A 19,358-nucleotide genomic window follows, 5' to 3' on the forward strand; every position below is an offset into this window, starting at 1 on the left:
GATATGAAATTGCTGAAGTTTCTAAGTTTTCTGTTAAGATCAGTCTGCATCTTAAGTTTCAACCACTGAATTTATTGTGCTTGGGTTGCTTAGTAATATTATTTGGAAGCTCAATTTGAAATCTGTGACAAACGGTACAGAAAAAAATTACTTTTCGTATGTGGTTTGATATTAAACATTTTTTGGATGTCACAATTTTGTTTCGTAAATTGTCATTTTGATTCAACTACGTTCACATGAAACCGTGATATTCAGCAACAACTAACCAAATTTGTCAGTTATGGAATTCAAATGCCCTTAACTCTGTGCTGCAGAAATTATTGATGTCCAGTTTGTTGTATTTAATTTCTTTGAAATATACCTTTGATACCAAACTTGACCTTTTTTAATGAAGAGGCTGATCCCCTTTTAAGCCTTATTCTGCGTATCCTTATGGGCTACCTTTGTTATTTGTCTTTCAGTTCAAAAATTCTTCTATGGAGTAGAAAGGTCAGAGTAGAAGAAGACAGGAGATCAGTTTTCTTCTGAGTTGCTGCTGTCCTGTAGTGTTTTTGACCTCTTTTGGCAGAATTTTTATCAATTTTGCTCCAGAATACTTGGGTTGTTATTCAAAAAGAGCCAGTCAGTAGATGGAAAACGTGAATTTTGAACTCTTATTGGTTTTGTTGACTTGCTTAACGTTTAAAACTAAATGGGGTTTTTCACTATGTTGCGCTTGGACTGTATGTAACCTTCATTAGTTAATAGCGAAAATTAAGTTTTATGCAGTATATTATTCCATACATCCTTCCAAAGGACTTCTGTCAAATTAAAATTTATAAAAATGAACGATCATTGTTGGAATAAATAGAGAAGGCAGAATAAATAATAATTACAAGTGCATAATGCTTTTAATCTTCATTCATTACTAAGCATTTATCTGTCTGGAGATTACTCATTACACTATTTATACCTTGTAATTGACATAATTACATTTTGTTTCATACTTTTACTAATTACCCTATAAATATAAATCTATTTTTTAAATTTATTCATCTAAAGTTAATATAGATGCTATCACTATTATAATTACACAAACAATATCACAAAGAAAATACAAATCAATAAATTCGAAGTGTCAAGAAGTAAAATTTGTACTTTAAACCTGCCATATCCGTAGTTCACCATTTTTAATGAGCGCATGGTGTTGGAAATAGATTTGTAGATACAGGAAGATCTCAGATACTTGAATGTTCATATACTTGAGAAGGAAGAAGAATTTTTATTACAACAAACTATTGATAGGATCATACCAGGCATTTGAGTTGGGATCTGCACATTGATTATTTCTTAGGTAGAATCTTTTGTAATTTAGCACTATTAAAATGTGTATTTTACACCTATCTCCAATTTCCGCGTGTCATGTGGTATAAGTGTTTACGAAGGGACATCTAATAAAAACCCAACACAGATTCGAATTTGTCAAAAAAGAGCTCTAAGAGCAATGCTGAATTTAAGAATTACGAGACCGTAAGATAATATTTTATTGAATTGAAAATCTTAACAGTCCACAGTTTATATATACTGCAGTGTATAATACCGATAAAAAACAATATTAACGAGTTTATAACACATGAAGATATACAAATTATGGCACAAGATATAAAAATAATTTAGTATTATATATTAATTTAAACAAACTCTCCAATAATATATTACATCTATTATTATTATATTATTGGGTCCGAAGATGTTCTCATTGAGTACGAAAGGCCTCACAAAAATAAAAACTTATATTATTGGGGAGTTTGTTTAAATTAATATATAATTTCCAATAAGAAAAGAGCTTCAAGAATGTAATTTAGTATTACTTTATCAAAAATTAGAGTTATTCAAAAGCGTCATACAATGGTGTTAATTTTTAAAAATGTATTCCTCAATCAATTAAAAACATTAACCAAGAAAAAGAGCTTAAAACGTTACCTTATAATGTTGAAAAAGCGTTTTTATTCTTTAGAATAATTTTAAAATTTATAACTGGATCTGTAATGTTTATCAGATAGAATAGAGTTTAATTATGTACATAAGAACTAATGTCAAGATTTATATTTCAGTTCTCTGTATGAATAGTAGCTGCTTGCATTTATATACATTTATAATAATGTAGTTTATGACTACTGTATTTTAGTTTTCTAGTATCATACTAGTGATACTACTGTTGACACTATTCCTGTTATCATATTGTGACAACAAATGAATAAAGATGAAATGAATTGAATTGAAATAGTAAAACAATACATCACAGCACCAATAATAGTGCTCAAAATTAAATTTCTCTTTGTTATTAAAGTGAATTAATTATTAATACCTCAATTTCATCTGAATTTGTTTTTTTTTTTCATTTCCTAATGCGTTGAAGGTGACTTTACATACATACAAAGTAATATTTGTCTGTTACGTACATGTATTTAAAATTTTATTTCAATGCACAGAGAAAACTTTTAATCATTTATTGGACCCTATTTTTCACATATTTTTACCAGACCACTCTCTAAGTGAATTAGTGTTAAAAAAATCAATAATTTTGGTTTCTGTCAGGTTAATAGCTTTAGGTTGAATGGTCAAGTAAAACTTAGAATCAATAGAATTGTCGTAGTAATCAGTTATTCATGTGTATATAAAATCAAATTGGCACTTTCTTACAACTATTTTGGAGCCAGATTTCAAAATATTTTTCTAAATGGTTACAAATGTGGTATTTAGTATTTTAATTCTATTTATTAAGCAAAGGAATTTGAATAAGATTAATATAGAATTGTAGAGGCATCATTTCCTGTCTTGTTTTTATAACTTTTACTCCAATAATTTGTTAACTATACACCTCTAATTGATCCATAGATTATTTCTGAATTTTAATGAACTGTTTCGTTTGTTATATGTTATATTTTTATCAATGCAAGGTTTCTCTGAACTAGCTGAAACAAATTTTATAAAAATAGGATCTATTATCTTTGATAACATAATTCAAGATTTTGGACATTTTAAAATACATTTAATAACGGCAGATGTCTGAAATTCTGTTATACTTTCAAATCATCAGTCGTCAATAATGAACTTTTAACACAGTAGTATATATCTTGGAAAAATATATATAATTGGTCATCTTTGTTCTGATTACATTTTTTGGTTCTATAATTTTCATTCTATGTTAACTAACCAAATGCTTGTGCTGGTTACGCTCGTACGATTATTACTTGTATATAATTACTTGGAAATGTTTAGTTGTACTAGTTATTTTTACACAATATTCAGTGTTGGGCATAATCTATTATAGATAATTAATTCACTTGTAACTCACAGATACATCACTTTTATCTTCCTTTATTGGACTATTTCAGTTTTTTTTTTAAGTTTTATTGAATGTTATTACTATATATATATATATATATATATATATATATATATATATATATGAATGTAGCCGTACTAATTTAATTTAAATTTTCTCACATGAGTTTGATATTCATAAATAATAGATTCAATATAAAAGTGTATGAATAGAAATTTATCGGTAAAATCAGCTTTGTAATGTGCATAAAAAAAGAAAAAACAAAGATCCGTAAGTGTTGAATGTAGGCTAAAAGAAATCAAGTAGTCACAGATGACAAATAACTAAGTTGTAAATCCAAATTTCAAAATTATCGATTAAGAGGGGTGGTACCTACTTAAACTCTCCTTCATAGTCAATCTTTGTCAATTTGTTGATCTTTACTCTCTATTAGTTTAAATTTATTTTAATACAGCATTTTACAATCTACTTAGTACATTTTTTATTTTATTTTCGACCGCTACAAACTCTAACATGGTAGGACAAAGTTAACAATATAAGAAACAATTCAGTTTTCGTATAGTTGTAGTGGCTTTGATTTCGCGTAGCCAACTAGAGAAATTTAAAGTTATTAAAAAAGTCAAAGAATATCTTTACCAGGCAAAGTTAGGGCTAAGAAGCCCTCTCTAAAACTTAACTTGGGAACCAATAGCTAAAAGGTGACTTCCGAACCACCACCGGCCGGGCTACTTGCAAGGACAGGATCACTCAGCGGTCACCCATCCAAACAGCAGCCACGCTTGACGTTGCTTGATTTCGCCATCTCGCTATACCCGTTACACACCGCCATTGTCAAAAATTAGAATTAAACCTAATCATCACAATAATTAAGTAAGTAACCGAGATCCTTCCATATAAATTAATTGTCTAATGTTATACGTAAAACTTAAGTTTCCATATAGGAGCTGGCACAAACTCAATGGTTCTGTCAGGATGGATTTTCTCCAGTTCTAGCACGAGTATTGTGTTGTAGTCAGGATACTGGAACAAATAAGGACCCGGCAGGTACAGAGTCACCTGAGGTCCTTCTGCTGGCCAATATCTGCCAAGATTGTGTCCGTTCACGTACAGAACACCCTGAAACATCATAACAATGTATTAATTTAAAATTTTTTCATTTTCCAATTATTTAAGAAGGATGATGTTGTAGTAACTGTAAATACCACAACACACAAAGTATTTTTATTTATAAAAGTAACAAAATGACGTGCAATCCATAAATTCATTGTTGTAGTTGACAATACCTTGCTCCAGCCAGTCATATCAACAAAGGTGTCGAGTGGTGTTTCTAGGGTCTCTGGTAGTTGGAACCTAGCAGAGTAGAAAGCCGGCAGATCCACGTGTTCTACAGTCGGTAATGTTGCTATATGCGAGACATTATCCAGAGGGTAACCTGTCTGCTTCCAGTCAGTCAGGACTTCTCCGTCCAGAGTTACGTTTTTAACAAGACCCTAGGAAAATCCAATTATTTGCTACATTTAATTGTAAGAAGACAGAGCAATGCGGTTACAAGTTCCTAGTCTGTACTACAATAAAACCTATTAATCCATTGCAAAACATTTTATGAATATTCAAAAATCCTGGTTGTTAAATAATTATTCTATCCACGGATCATAATACGTCCACATTATTCTGAATTTGATTTATTTCACAGTTAATGAAAATTGGAAGCTACGACGTAAAGCTCTAATGCTTCTATATGAAAGTAATTTTCATTAATTTTATTCGTGCAACAATTTTGGAATGGCCCATTTGAAAATTGTACAAAATGTAGTAATACAGTGGTTAATCATAGCACAACAGACAGCCTAGTGTCACGCCTTCCTACAGTTGATTGAGTGAGTGCACATCCACACAATCAGGTTAAGTACCCACCTTGTAGTATGGGTTTTGATGCAGCATAGTGAATTAATAGATCCAGTTCAACTGTAAAAAATTTTGTTGGATACTTCTGGATTCCATTTCTAATTTATCAATTTTTTGAGTAGTTAACGCATAACTGTGTTGTGTTTTTCTAAGCCTACAATGCTCTATTGCAATATTATTTTTATTTCTGGTATTATAGCTATGTATATTACTAAAAATGAGAGATGGAATATTTTTCAAGTTGTATGATATTGATTCAAAAATATATAAATTAATAACAGTTTGTAACTCTAGTTTAATAAAAAATGGTTTACAACGCTCCAATGGCTGTGCTCTTAATATTACCCTGATGGCCTTCCTTTGTAGAATGCGGATATTTGTAATTTTAATGCTATTGCCCCATATTACAGACCATAACTGATTATAGATTGAAAGCATGGTAAGACAAGACATCTTATCTAAAAATGTATAATACTGTATCAAATTTCTTTCGTCTTAATAAAAACACAGATGGTGTGATCAAATTTATATTCCAACATGAACTTAATAGAATACGTTAAATACTGGTTATTTTCTCTAAAATTCTTGAATGAGTGTTTTATGGCCAAAAAGAACATCATAAATCCAGGAACCTTCATTTTTGTTCTCTTCTTTATAGTGTATATCTGCTACTTTTCCATCCCAGCTGAATATAGTCAAGGGTTTTCCCAAACACAAAAAAGAGACCCACAAAAGATATCTAACTACAGACCTATCTCACTGCTTTCATCTGTCTCCAAACTTATTATAAAAATAAGATTCCAGGAACATCTTAGTATAAACCAATCATTGACAAACAGCCAACATGGGTTTGTTACCGGAAAATCAACAACTGTATTAAATAAATACAACATATTACTTCAGTATTTGCACGCCCTAACTCCAAATGTGTGCATTTTTATAATCTGTGCATTTAACGAAAATTATATTTTGACTTATGATATGTACTAGACGCAGTCCTGTACACAAGAAAATACTGATATATTCTTGTGTTTAAAGATGCAAAAGTAGACATGAATGCAATTCTGCTACATTACTATAATACCTTCAAGTCCATCATTTGTCCATAGTTTATGTGACCTTGATTTTCCACCAGAAGACTTAAGGGTTGGCCGGCTCCTTCTGATATAAACATTGAGGTGGTCGTACTTCTGCTCAGTACTCCGACAGCTGTCTGACATAACATTGACATAACTCAGAGCTGACATAGTCCAAGCGGGAAAAGATATAAAGAGATTACAGCTAACCAATTACAAAATATTTTAGAAATATTCTGAAATCGACACAGTATACAAAACCTTCACAAACATAAAAGTAGATGTCATAAAAAGATTATAAGGTGTTATTAGTTAGGGAATTAATTTTTTAATCAATTAAATAAGAAAATTAATGTTAACAAGCATAAGCAGTAAAGAAGAAATCTGTTTAAAAAAACAGAAGAGAAGTTCTAGACATTAATACTGTATTATATAAATATGTGTTTTATATAATTTAGTGTATATTCAATTCAATGCATAATGTGAATATTTTATGAAAATTAAAGTTGTTAGTGCTTTAAATTTTCAACATCACTTATATTAATTAGTTAGTAACATATTATTTAATTTCAAAGTTTTTTCTTATTAAAAACAGACAGAATAAGGATTTAAAATCTCTGTGCTTGTCTATATAAGACTGAACTCATCCAGCCTGGCATTATGATCATGAATTAATACTTAAGAGAGACATATTATTTGTAATTACAATATAAAACAAAATAGTACAACAAAACAAACAAAAAGCTACAAAACAAAAACCTTCAAATTTAGTGAACTTTTATAAAACTATAAAGAAAATGTACAATAGTTCATGATCTACCTCACTTCTGTGATCTGTGATTGAGTGTGGGCTGTAGATCACATGCTTGGTCCTTCTCACATTATTTCCAAAGGATCTAAGTACTTTTAATTTGACTAACCAAAAAAAAAACATCAATATTATTGCTCGGACATAGATTACAAAATGACTTATTCCAGTGCCAAATCCCCTTAAGGAAATTATTGGGAGAGGAGAATTAGTTAACTGATAATTTACGTAATTACATACAAGCACAAAACTGGGTAATTAATCTTAGTACCTTGTTGATGTAGACTATGGCTCTGTCATGCAGATCATCAGCCATTAAGAGAGATGTACCAGAGAAATCCAGGGGCAAAGTGGTCTCATACCACAGCAGGCCACTGTATAACTCTAAGGCCTCAAATGTCTGGGGATACGTTGTGTTGTTGTAGACAATCCCAGTGTCTGAATCCCTCAGGGATATCTTTGGTTCCAGGACAATTCTTCCGTAGCTTCCCTTACTCGAGTTTCCAACAGGTATATCAGTTATTGGAAAAAACTGAAAAGTAATATGCTTTTATAATGGTTATCTATAACTACTATATAGAATTAAGTTCATTAGCTCTGCTTATTTTAATAGTTATCTATCTGCTTTTACCTATTTCTCGTGATTATTAGTCAAAATCGATCTCATCATTGATCCTTACCATTGCTATTTGTTTTGTATAAGTCGTAATTTTTTTGTAATAGTAAAAAGAATCTTGATCATTGTATGAATAGACTTATTGTTGGTTTTGATGTATATTAGATTAAATAGATCTTATAAACATGATAATGGGAATAAGGGATCACACAATTGGAAAATACTGATCCTAAATATATAAATTAAACATAAAAAAATATTAAAGTACAATATGACTAATTACATTTTGCATCGGTCAAGCCAGCTGGATACGGATATTACATTCCTTTCACAAGAAAATACTGAGTAATATTAATTTTGTCTTGGGCATACACAAAAATCTAGTATGTAAAATTCCGAATGGTTGTTTAAATCATCTGAGTATAAAGAAAAATTTTCTTTGACCAGTAATTATATTTTTCTGGACTCTGATCTGACTGTTATGCTGTATTATGTTAAAATCTGATCTGGACAACTTTTTCTTGCATATGCTAAAAATGCCTAATTTAACCATGGCACTCATCCTTAGGGTAAACTTGTTACTATAGTTTGGTTTTTTATTTTTTAAGGTGTAATGAGCAATTTTTTAAATTCAGTTCATTCCTAGAAAATATATTTGTTAGTTGGTTTTTTATTCAAGTCGGTTAAATGCTTCTTGTTTGATTTTTTTACTAACCGTTTTATTACTAAATTATACATAAATAAATTGTCCTTATCTTTATAATTTTTCCAAAACTTAATTCAACACCTTTTTGTGTTTTTTTTATTTCAATCAACAGTTAGCATCAAATTTGTGCTACTGTATCGAATACCTCGGTGATACAGTTTTTGTCCCACTAGAACACCAATCAAAGTCAACTGATCAGGGGGAGACTGCTGAGAACATAGTTTTCAATTGCAGTGGGCTTAAAGGAAAAAAAGGCACAAGCCTCTCAAATATTGGTTACATGACATACAGGTATGGTACTTTGTTTTGAGCTCATTAGTAAGTCATAACACAACAAAAAACTTATCATACTGATCGGAATTTATCGAAAACCTCTCTTTTGCTCAGGAGGAGTGAGTACTGCCATTTATAATTTTCATAGGTAATTACAACATTTCTATTGTTAAATTAAATTGTTGACTTCAATTATATTATCAAAGTAGGTGGTTTTTGTTATGATGGAAGTTCTAGAGATCGGGATTTTTAGTTATAGCACAGTTTTATGCTACGAATCAACTGTATGTTTAATTTTTTTTTTTTTTGTTATGTAGATTATCACATCACTAACTACTACAAGAGTTATAATTTACTTTTGATCCTCACTTCTGAAATGACTGACTTTATTGCAAAATATTTGTCCGTCAAGTCACCTGCTTTGGAGATTGGTGCATCGTAGTTATAAGATGATGAAATCGTTTTTGTTAAGATAAAAGTTCTAGAGATCTGGTTTCTTAGTTATAGCATAGTTTTTATTTGTATGCAACGAATCAACTGTATGTTTAATTTTTATTTGTGATGTAAATTATCAGTAACTACTACAAGAGTTATAATATATTTTTGATTCTCACCTCTGAAATGACCGATTTTATTGCAAAATATTTGTCCGTCAAGTCACCTGCTTCGGAGATTGGTGCATCGTAGTTGTAAGAGGTCACTTGTGGTTGAAACGGTGGGTTGTTCGCACCTGCCGCATCACATAAAAATTTATAATACACAAAAAATCATTTACCTGTTGACATTTAGTTCTTTAAATTTTTGAACTCACCTGAAAAGTCAAGTAAATTTAATTGTAAAACCAATGTCCGATACAGTTTAATTGTGTTTAATGTATTACCATCTTATATACTATTGTAAATATTCGGATTTTTGTAGATGAATCTGCATAGAATATACTAAAAATCAAAGACTTATTATAAAAAAAGAACACCAATGTTATAAAATAGACCAATATTTACATCACCATGACCAACAATTTGTGTGTCCCAACCCTTTGGTGTGATTTGCTTATTTTAAACTAGATTATAGTTATGTGTTAGGTTAGTTATTCCCGTCAGAAAGAGATTGCAGGTCTAGAAAGTTGTGTTACTGTTTTTTGTATCACTAAATGATGGCAAATGTCTGGAAGAATACCTTCACAAGCCTTCCATCGTCAAAAACAAACTTCAAATAAAGAATATATAGATACGTAAAAGTGCTTAAGGAATGTAAAGAATTCTTATTCGTCCTACATATAATTCGTGATAAAGTGATTTTTGTCTTATCCTATGAATAACATTATAACTTTTACAACACAAACCACAAGAGAATCAATAAACAATTTGTACTAGCATAAAAGTCATGGCAGCAAGATTTCAATGGAGGGTAAACGATGTATTAAATGAGGTTCAACGCACAAGGATTGAAGAAAAATATTATTAAACAAATTATTTATAAAACTATTCACGCTGCCAAGTTTTAAAAGATTTAAATGTTTTATTAAAAGTACACAATGTTGTATCACTCAAATTCTGTGATAACACTGAATATACAAGGTAACAGAGAGCTGTTATGAATCACACCTCTTCAGCTGAAATTCTGTTTTTCTTTATGAGTATTTTTCATCAAATACAATTAAAAATATTTAAAACTCTCATAATTTGTCAGTGGAATATGTAGAAAACTATTTCGGAGGTGGCTAACTCACTGGGTGTTTTAGGAAGTATACCCTCCAAAAACAGGGGCTCGTGAATCTTCCTCCGTGAAATTCTTGATCTTCAAGACCTCATAAATGTGTGCTAGCTTAAACAAATTATTGTGTGCAACTTTAGTTTTTATCTTTCAAAATTTCATGGGGGAGTGGTCAATTGAGCCCCCATCATATTTGCCCATGTAATATATTAATCCACACATGTATACATATTCTTAATAGTTTTATTTTCTCTTACTCTCAGTAAAACAAAGTTCTGGAGTATGCCCCTGCAAGATTGCTGGTTGATGGAAAATATTTATAGGTATGTTCTCTTAGGACAAGAAGCTTATAAATTGCACTTAGTCCTGTAAAAACCTTTGCGCTGCTTCTGGAGTGACAGGATGTTCAGGATGGGTAAGGTTAGAGAGTAGGGGCCGCCTCCTATTGAGATCCATGAGGAAGAATTAGGGCACTACATCTCAAAGTCATGTCTCTTCGGAAGAAAGGGAGGCCAGCTCTGAACCAGCCTCTCCAGTCAAAGTAGGCAGGGGGTGGCACACCAGTTGAGGCTAGCAAGAACCTCTGAGATTAGGGAACAAACCCCACCAACTCCAACAGTCATCTCCCACATTAGACTAGACCTATCGAATTGCCCATGAACCCCAGAATCTCGACATTTGGGGGTAGTGATTTGTCGCTCCTGGACATTCATAAGGTTGCCCAGATTTAAGTGACACATTGGTGTTTGCTGTGCCCAGTGGTGGGTTCAGCCAAAAGTGATCCCTGCTGGTTAAATATTATTTATAGGTATACTACAATATAAACGTATTACCTGACGTGAAACCAAAGTTGGTACCACCGAAGAACATGAAGAAGTTAAGAGAAGCGTTCATGGCCAGTAAACTCCTAGTGGTGTTGACTACGCCTGAAGTAGAAGCTCCACTTTCTTCCGGCTCTCCCCAGTGAGTTAACCAACCAGTGTAGAACTCAGAGTTCACTAGAGGCCCGTGTGGTTGGACTGCCCTCAGAGGCTTAAATGCATTCGTTACATTCACACCTAATAAAATTAGAACGAAAAATTAGTTCTCATTCCTCATTTAATTTTTTTTCATTACACAGTAGAGATGACCACATTGAGAATTTACTACTTTATATTTGGTTAATCACAGAAATCAACCATAACAAACAAAAAGCTCAAATCATAATATATAGGCTAACATAGGACATATTATGGTATAAAATTCATACGTAGGTACATATTTGCCTTTCTAAATTTGCCTCAGAAGTTCTTAACACGTTCACGACAACGTGTACACCTTCAGGTACACGCAATCTTACACAGCTGTCGAGTACCCGTTCGTGTACACAACCGGGCTTTTGTAAAGTGTGTTGTGCGCCCAATGGGGTACACATGGCTATGCATTTCATTATTGTGATTTTATTGTTTGCCTGTCTTGGTGGTTTGTTAAATTCTATCCCGCGCTTAAATAATTAACTCAGACTATCATGTGCACCGTCAGGTGCACAATTGCTTAATTTTTATGGTAAATTAATTTTTTTAGGTACCACTTGGGGTACACTGAGAAAATTTGAAAAAAAAAAAACATTGAAATCATTGTTTTTGTGCAAAACTGTGAAGCCTACTTACCTTTCTCGTTTTACTTAGACGTTTGACGTAAAAAACCGATTACAGTTTTCAATAGAAAATAATAAAGTCTGGAAAAACGCTGACATTGTGAATTAAACTGGGTTACAATATTACAGTCAAAATTGTGGTACAGTATAAAATTTTGGAATTTTATAATGTCATAAATTTTAATAGACTACTCTTTAAAAACGAGCGTTGATGGTTGATGGTTGTATGGAGAATGAGACCAGATGAAAGCTGTAGAGAGCGTTTCTGATTCACATTTTTCATTTATCAATGTTGTTTTTCAAGTTCAAAACCTTTTCCCACATTTTACATAATCATAAAATATGAAAATGACCAAGACAATTTCATACAAATTAAGAGAAATAAACTTCATTATTTATTTTGATTCTAAACTCTAAAACTCACTTTGAAATCTAATCCAGATGCCAACAATTGATATAGATTTAAATATTTACTTTATCAGGAAGGCTTTCTACAGTCTCAAAGAGGCTTTGTGATGCCTGTCTCGATGAGACGGGGGCAGCTCTTTTACTCTACGAATCGTTGTCTCAACGACCCTATTTTTATATTTGCAATATTAGTTTTGGGTCTTTTACACTACTAATCGTTGACTCAACGACCCCTTTCTGAAAAAAATAACAAATAACAGGGGGTCTTTTACTCTACAAAGCGTTGTGACAACGACCCGATTTACTAAGAAAACTAAAAGTTCAATCCAATGGTTCTTTGTCACAACGACCCATATACCGAATATAAGAATAGAACTACAAGTGGGTTCGTTGACACAACGACCCTTTTTCTATATTTTTTATCTAATTCATTAAATTGGGCCGTTTACACTACGGATCTTTGTGTCAACGGCCCAAATATAAATTAAAGTTGAAAAGTAGAAAAAGGTTCGTAGAATCAACAACCTAGTTTCAGAATAAGTTGAAATATAATGTATTAAGGGGTCGTTGACTCAAAGACCCTATAATGCATCTAACCTCAAATAAGACATTCTAGGGCGTTTACTCAACTGATCGTTGTCTCAACGCCCCTCCGTCCCAAACAAGCACTTTCAAAACGAAAACAGGGTCAATCAGTCAACTCCTAGCCCGGTAGGCATCTAACATCTGATATAAGGGTAAATACTTTGTATAAGTATTATATCTAAATATTTTTTTTATTATACGTATATATTATTGAACTAGATTTAAAGTCTGGGTAACAGTTGTATTTATAAAATATAAGAAATATTTTTAAGACATACATTTCTAGTCTGTGGATTCCCATTTCTTGTTTATGTATTATATCTAAAATAATATACTTATATATTATTGAACTAGATTTAAAGTCTGGTAACAGTTAAACTAAAATATATGTAACTGTCATTCATTTCTAGTTTTACATTTCTGTCGGAAACAGGTAACTGAGGTTGAGGTTTCTAATTATTATTAAATGGTTAATCAAACAGTACCCAACGTTCAAAATTAAAGTTAAAATGAAAACATTGCAAACAAATGAAAACACTAATACTAGATTTTGACAACTACAACTCCAAACATGCACTATGAGGAATTCGATTGACAGTGCCGAAGCCACTCATCTGAGAAGGACGAAAGATTTAATTTCTGTATGTTTGTATGACCGCACAATATACCGAAAACGAATTGACTTATATATGGTTACTGATTTATAGCGATCACTTTTAAATTGCTATTGCGGTTAACCGTACAGTGACGGGAAAATCGCAGAAGAAATAAATTTGTAAGCAAACTGTGTACAGTCATAAGATATTTTTTGATGTGGCATGGTAACAACAAAAGTACCCTATCCATCCGCAAGATATTTCTAAAAATGTCTTTTTGTGTGCTTTAAATTTTATATGAATCTTTATTTATACATAGACAAGAAGGAGCTCCATTTTGGCGCATGTATACTCATTTTTTCGGGCTGAGCGTAATATATTAGGTATAATTGTAACATATATGTACTTGAATTCTGTGCGCTCCACTACCCGTATGTTATTTTTATTATATCTGATTGAGTTCATCTATAAGTCTAGGTGAGTTACTGTAGTCGACACTATATACATCATCTGATATCAAAACTTTTCTTACCATCAGTAGCTAATCCCATCGTGTAACTGTACATATATTTAGCGTATCAACTATACCATGTAATCGATTTGTTAATTACATGTATAAGTTGTTAAAAGAGGTTTGTTTGCATTGGGATAGTTTTAAACAGTTTAAATTTAATCTATGGTCAAATATCAATGGAATGAAACTTAAATATTCTAACTACAACTACAGAAACAAACAGTGAGGTAGTCTCAGGTAAAGGCTCGGGTGAGGTGGTTTCCTTCCTCAAAATGGTGTCGTTAGCAGACAATGCAATAGTTTTATTGCAACCGGTCTCGAGTTTACGTATATAAAATATACGTACATGTATATTTTGGAAATTTAACATCAGAGACACACCTTTCTATAAATAAGTTGCCTGGTATGCAAAATAGTTAAACAAATTATTTAAAAATACTAATATTAAAAGGAAGTAGTTTTGCTGAAAAGGTTGATTGGCTTGCCGCAACATCTCCCTTTGATATATATTTTTCATATATATAAAGCCATCCTATAATTGACAACAATGACTGTAATTCTAAAAATCTAATATACCAAATAAATTGCAAGTAATGCTTCCATACAATACATTGGGCCAAACATCTAACCATTTATGAATCCGTATGACAGGGCATAGGTTTGATATATTCCATAAAAAATAAAGAAAAACCATTAGCAAGACATGGTCTAGAACATAAACAAGAGTGTTTTACATTAAAAGGAATACACCAACTACCACCATTCCCTGATGAAAATTACAACAGATTAAAATTAAAGCACGTAGAGCAAACTCATTAAATCATGTTGAAGACAAAAAAAACCCATTTGTTCTAATTTTAATACAAATTTTTAAAGATATAAATTTTAAATTATTGTTAAAGATTAAAAATTTGTCAAAAATTAAAAAGTTTTATTCCATCCTTTCTAAAAATCAACTGTTCGAAACAAGATTAAATAAGAAAAAATTTTACGTCAGCTGGGACTTTATCAAATGTTATGCACTGTGTTTAAATTTATCATTTCATGATTCTTGTTTAGGTTTTATAGATTTGTATTAACTTAATTTAAAACTTCCTGAAGACGGTATTAAATCCCCTGAAATATAAAAGTGAAAAATGGTTCTTTTATTTTCTTCTATTTAACACAGTGACGATAAATATTATTGAACAATGCATTAAATTTTGTTATAGGTGAAAAGGAGATTGTATATTTTACAGTATTTCTTTAAGTGCAATAGAGTTTTTTAAGTCTCCTAAAAAGACAAAATTATAAGATGCAGCCTATTTTAGCTTTGTGAAATGCAGCCAGAATAAGAATGTTTTGTAAGTTTTATTGAACATTAAAACCAGCTCATTCACAATAGTGTGTTATCTTTTTAAACTATTACTAAGGATTTTTATCGTTCGTTGAAATAAAAAACAAATATTTTCATATTCATTTACAACTTTATTTCACAATTGACCCTCCGCCACCCCCCAAGTACAGACAGTACCTGAGACTACTAAGCTGTTATAGAATTTGTAACTACTGTAAGTTGGATCAATTCATGAATTCAAGAGAATGTCAGATCCTACAATGGCATTCAAGCCAATAAGAAGGAATGGCGGTATTTCTATTTATAAGAATTATTTTCTTCAACTAGTAATTTCAGGTCATGGCTTGCCATCTCGACCGTTGACAGGGAACTGTGTTGTTGCAATCCGTAAAATTTGATTTCTTCCACTGAGAACTTTAATGTCCAGGCTACTCATCTAGATATTTGATAAGAAATTGTGGTCGACAAGGAATTTTGCAGTGGAAATCCATCAGAGTGGTTCCGCCTCGGAGAATTTCAGGTCCAGGCTTGAAATCTAGACCGCCGACAAGGAATTTTTGCTGTGGCAGTCCATCAGAGTTGTTCCGCCCGGAGAATTTCAGGTCCATGCTTGACATCTAGACCGCCCGACAAGGAATTTTGCTGTGGCAGTCCATCAGAGTTGTTCCGCCTCGGAGAATTTCAGGTCCAGACTTGACATCTAGACTGTCGACAAGGAATTTTTGCTATGGCAGTCCATCAGAGTTGTTCCGCCTCGGAGAATTTCAGGTCCGGACTTGACATCTAGACCGTCGACAAGGAATTTTGCTGTGGCAGTCCTTCAGAGTTGTTCCGCCTCGGAGAATTTCAGGTCCAGGCTTGACATCTAGACCGCCGACAAGGAAATTTTGCTGTGGCAGATCCATCAGAGTTGTTCTGATTCGGAGATTTCAGGTCCAGGCTTGACATCTAGACCGCCGACAAGGAATTTTGCTGTGGCAGTCCATCAGAGTTTGTTCCGCCTCGGAGAATTTCAGGTCCAGGCTTGATATCTAGACCGCCGACAAGGAATTTTGCTGTGGCAGTCCAATAGAGTTGTTTCCGCCTCGGAGAATTTCAGGTCCAGGCTTGACATCTAGACGCGACAAGGAATTTTGCTGCTGTGGCAGTCCATCAGAGTTGTTCCGCCCGGAGAATTTCAGGTCCAGGCTTGACATCTAGACCCGCCGACAAGGAATTTTGCTGTGGCAGTCCATCAGAGTTGTTCCGCCTCGGAGAATTTCAGGTCCAGGCTTGACATCTAGACCGCCGACAAGGAATTTTGCTGTGGCAGTCCTTCAGAGTTGTTCCGCCTCGGAGAATTTCAAGGTCCAGACTTGACATCTAGACCGCCGACAAGGAATTTTGCTATGGCAGTCCATCAGAGTTGTTCCGCCTCGGAGAAATTTCAGGTCCAGGCTTGAAATCTAGACCGCCGACAAGGAATTTTGCTGTGGCAGTCCTTCAGAGTTGTTCCGCCTCGGAGAATTTCAGGTCCAGGCTTGACATCTAGACCGCCGACAAGGAATTTTGCTGTGGCAGTCCATCAGAGTTGTTCTGATTCGGAGAATTTCAGGTCCAGGCTTGACATCTAGACCGCCGACAAGGAATTTTTGCTGTGGCAGTCCTTCAGAGTTGTTCCGCCTCGGCGAAATTTCAGGTCCAGGCTTGATATCTAGACCTGTCGACAAGGAATTTTGCTGTGGCAGTCCAATCAGAGTTGTTTCCGCCTCGGAGAATTTCAGGTCCAGGCATGACATCTAGACCGCCGACAAGGAATTTTTGCTGTGGCAGTCCCATCAGAGTTGTTCCGCCCCGGAGAATTTCAGGTCCCAGGCTTGACATCTAGACCGCCGACAAGGAATTTTGCTGTGGCAGTCCATCAGAGTTGTTCCGCCTCGGAGATTTCAGGTCCAGACTTGACATCTAGACTGCCGACAAGGAATTTTGCTGTGGCAGTCCATCAGAGTTGTTTCCGCCCCGGAGAATTTCAAGTCTAGACTTGACATCTAGACTGTCGACAAGGAATTTTGCTGTAGCATTCCATCACAACTATCGGTTTTCAGGTCCAGGCTTAAAATCTAGACCGTCCGGCAAGGAATTTTGCTGTGGCAGTTTAGTTGTTCCGCCTCGGAGATATTTCAGGTCCAGGCTTGACATCCTAGACCGCCTAGCAAGGAATTTTGCTATTAGTTTTTCAGAGTTTATTTAAACTTACGGTTTCAGGTCTTAGACTTGAGATCTGGACCGTCGACAAGGATTTTCGTGACAATCCATCACAACTATTTTCCCACATACACTTGAGTCCTTAGGGTAATGAAATCCGTGGGAGCCTACGGATTTCAACTATTAGTTTTCAGAAAACGTTTATTTAAACTTACGGTTTCAGGTACTAGGACGATATCTGGTCACCGACAAGGATTCGGAGAACATTCAAAACTTCTGTTTCCACTGATGACTTGGTCCTTGGAAGGCATCGTGAGCCGGTACGGATTTAAATTGTTTCCTACTGAAGATTGGAATGACATTCTTGTTTAAACAAGATTTAAAGTTGTAGCATGAAATTTTACTTGATAATACATTGATCCACTGTTTTTATTTTAAAATGATGATTATTGAAGTGCAGTTTTGAAAATTTACAGTAGCTTGGTCCTGACTTTAAATTTTGAATGAAATTACGTTTCACTTTCCATAACCATAGTTACTGATGTCAACAATAAAAAAATTAAGAAGTTTGACTATCCTGTTAATTTTAGCACCTTTATACCAATTGCTTGCTAAATAATCTTTAGTACTATCGCTAGCCAGTACAACACTATGGTGTCACCCACAATCAACATTTTAAAACGTTCAATAACTGTCCACTTTGAATCCGTGTCCACAGTAATCCGAACGCACGCTAGTCCGACACGACCTTCAGTCTGTATTTTTAGATTTTTATGTTACAATTTAAATCCAGTGTGAGCCACCGAGCATTATATCATTAGTTGTAGAGTGTTTCTGATAGTTTATTAATATTTCCTCATATAAAGCAAACAATCGGATCAAAGGCACGCCTTTACAAGTTGCTAACCTTTACCTTCAATATACTAAATTATTTTGAGTACTCCCAATGTCCACTCGCAATGTCAGTGTATCTCTGAATATCGCCATATTTCAATTCAACTGCCATTCAGAAAGAATTTTTGTAACGAAGTTATATAAAACTCGAAAACTTATGTACATTTAAAAGATTAATATAATTATCTTTGTAAATAATAAGGCAATGCTTTTATTTTGGGAAGTTCTTATCTCCCTATAAATTGTATTTGTATTTTTATCAAGCCGCATATAAACATTTGTCCCGTAACTCTTTTTGCAAAAGTGTTCTACCAACAGCACAGTAAACTTTATTTCGAAATTTAAAAAATTTTCAAACCAGATACAAATGTTTGAAAATTTGACCAAACATTTGATACAAAATAATAGAATACAAAATGGTGGTAAGGGAAACTTTTAGGTGCATGTAATACATAAACAGTTGCAATTTACCTTATGCTGGAATCTCCGGGAGATATTTAGGATTTTCACGATCACAAACCCCCAGAATCCATAACCACTACAGACCAAAAATGTATGTAATATATATATATATATATATATATATTATATATAATATATATATATGTATATTTATTATTTGTTTTATATATATATATATATATATATTATATATATATATATATATGGCTATTTTTAACAACTACCAACCATAAATAAAAGAAACAAGGTTTTTGTTATTCCAGGTTTTTATCTACTATTATTAATTTGATCTATATTCTTGATATTTAGAATTGCTAT

General features: G+C 33.1%; 1 protein-coding gene across 1 annotated transcript in view; it reads right to left on the bottom strand.

Moving 5' to 3' along the window:
• Positions 1-871: 871 nt before the first annotated feature.
• LOC124360818 (beta-galactosidase-like) overlaps positions 872-19,358 on the bottom strand; it is a 44,910-nt gene continuing 26,423 nt past the window's right edge. The window contains exons 7-12 of the mRNA XM_046814738.1: positions 11,259-11,483; positions 9,327-9,442; positions 7,389-7,649; positions 6,318-6,446; positions 4,612-4,818; positions 872-4,444 (exon numbers count right to left, since the gene is read on the bottom strand). Coding sequence (XP_046670694.1) covers positions 4,241-4,444; positions 4,612-4,818; positions 6,318-6,446; positions 7,389-7,649; positions 9,327-9,442; positions 11,259-11,483 — 1,142 coding nt within the window. The 3' untranslated portion in view covers positions 872-4,240. The remainder of the gene's footprint in view (positions 4,445-4,611; positions 4,819-6,317; positions 6,447-7,388; positions 7,650-9,326; positions 9,443-11,258; positions 11,484-19,358) is intronic.

Source organism: Homalodisca vitripennis, chromosome 4, assembly GCF_021130785.1.
Source record: "Homalodisca vitripennis isolate AUS2020 chromosome 4, UT_GWSS_2.1, whole genome shotgun sequence".
Lineage (NCBI taxonomy): Eukaryota > Metazoa > Arthropoda > Insecta > Hemiptera > Cicadellidae > Homalodisca > Homalodisca vitripennis.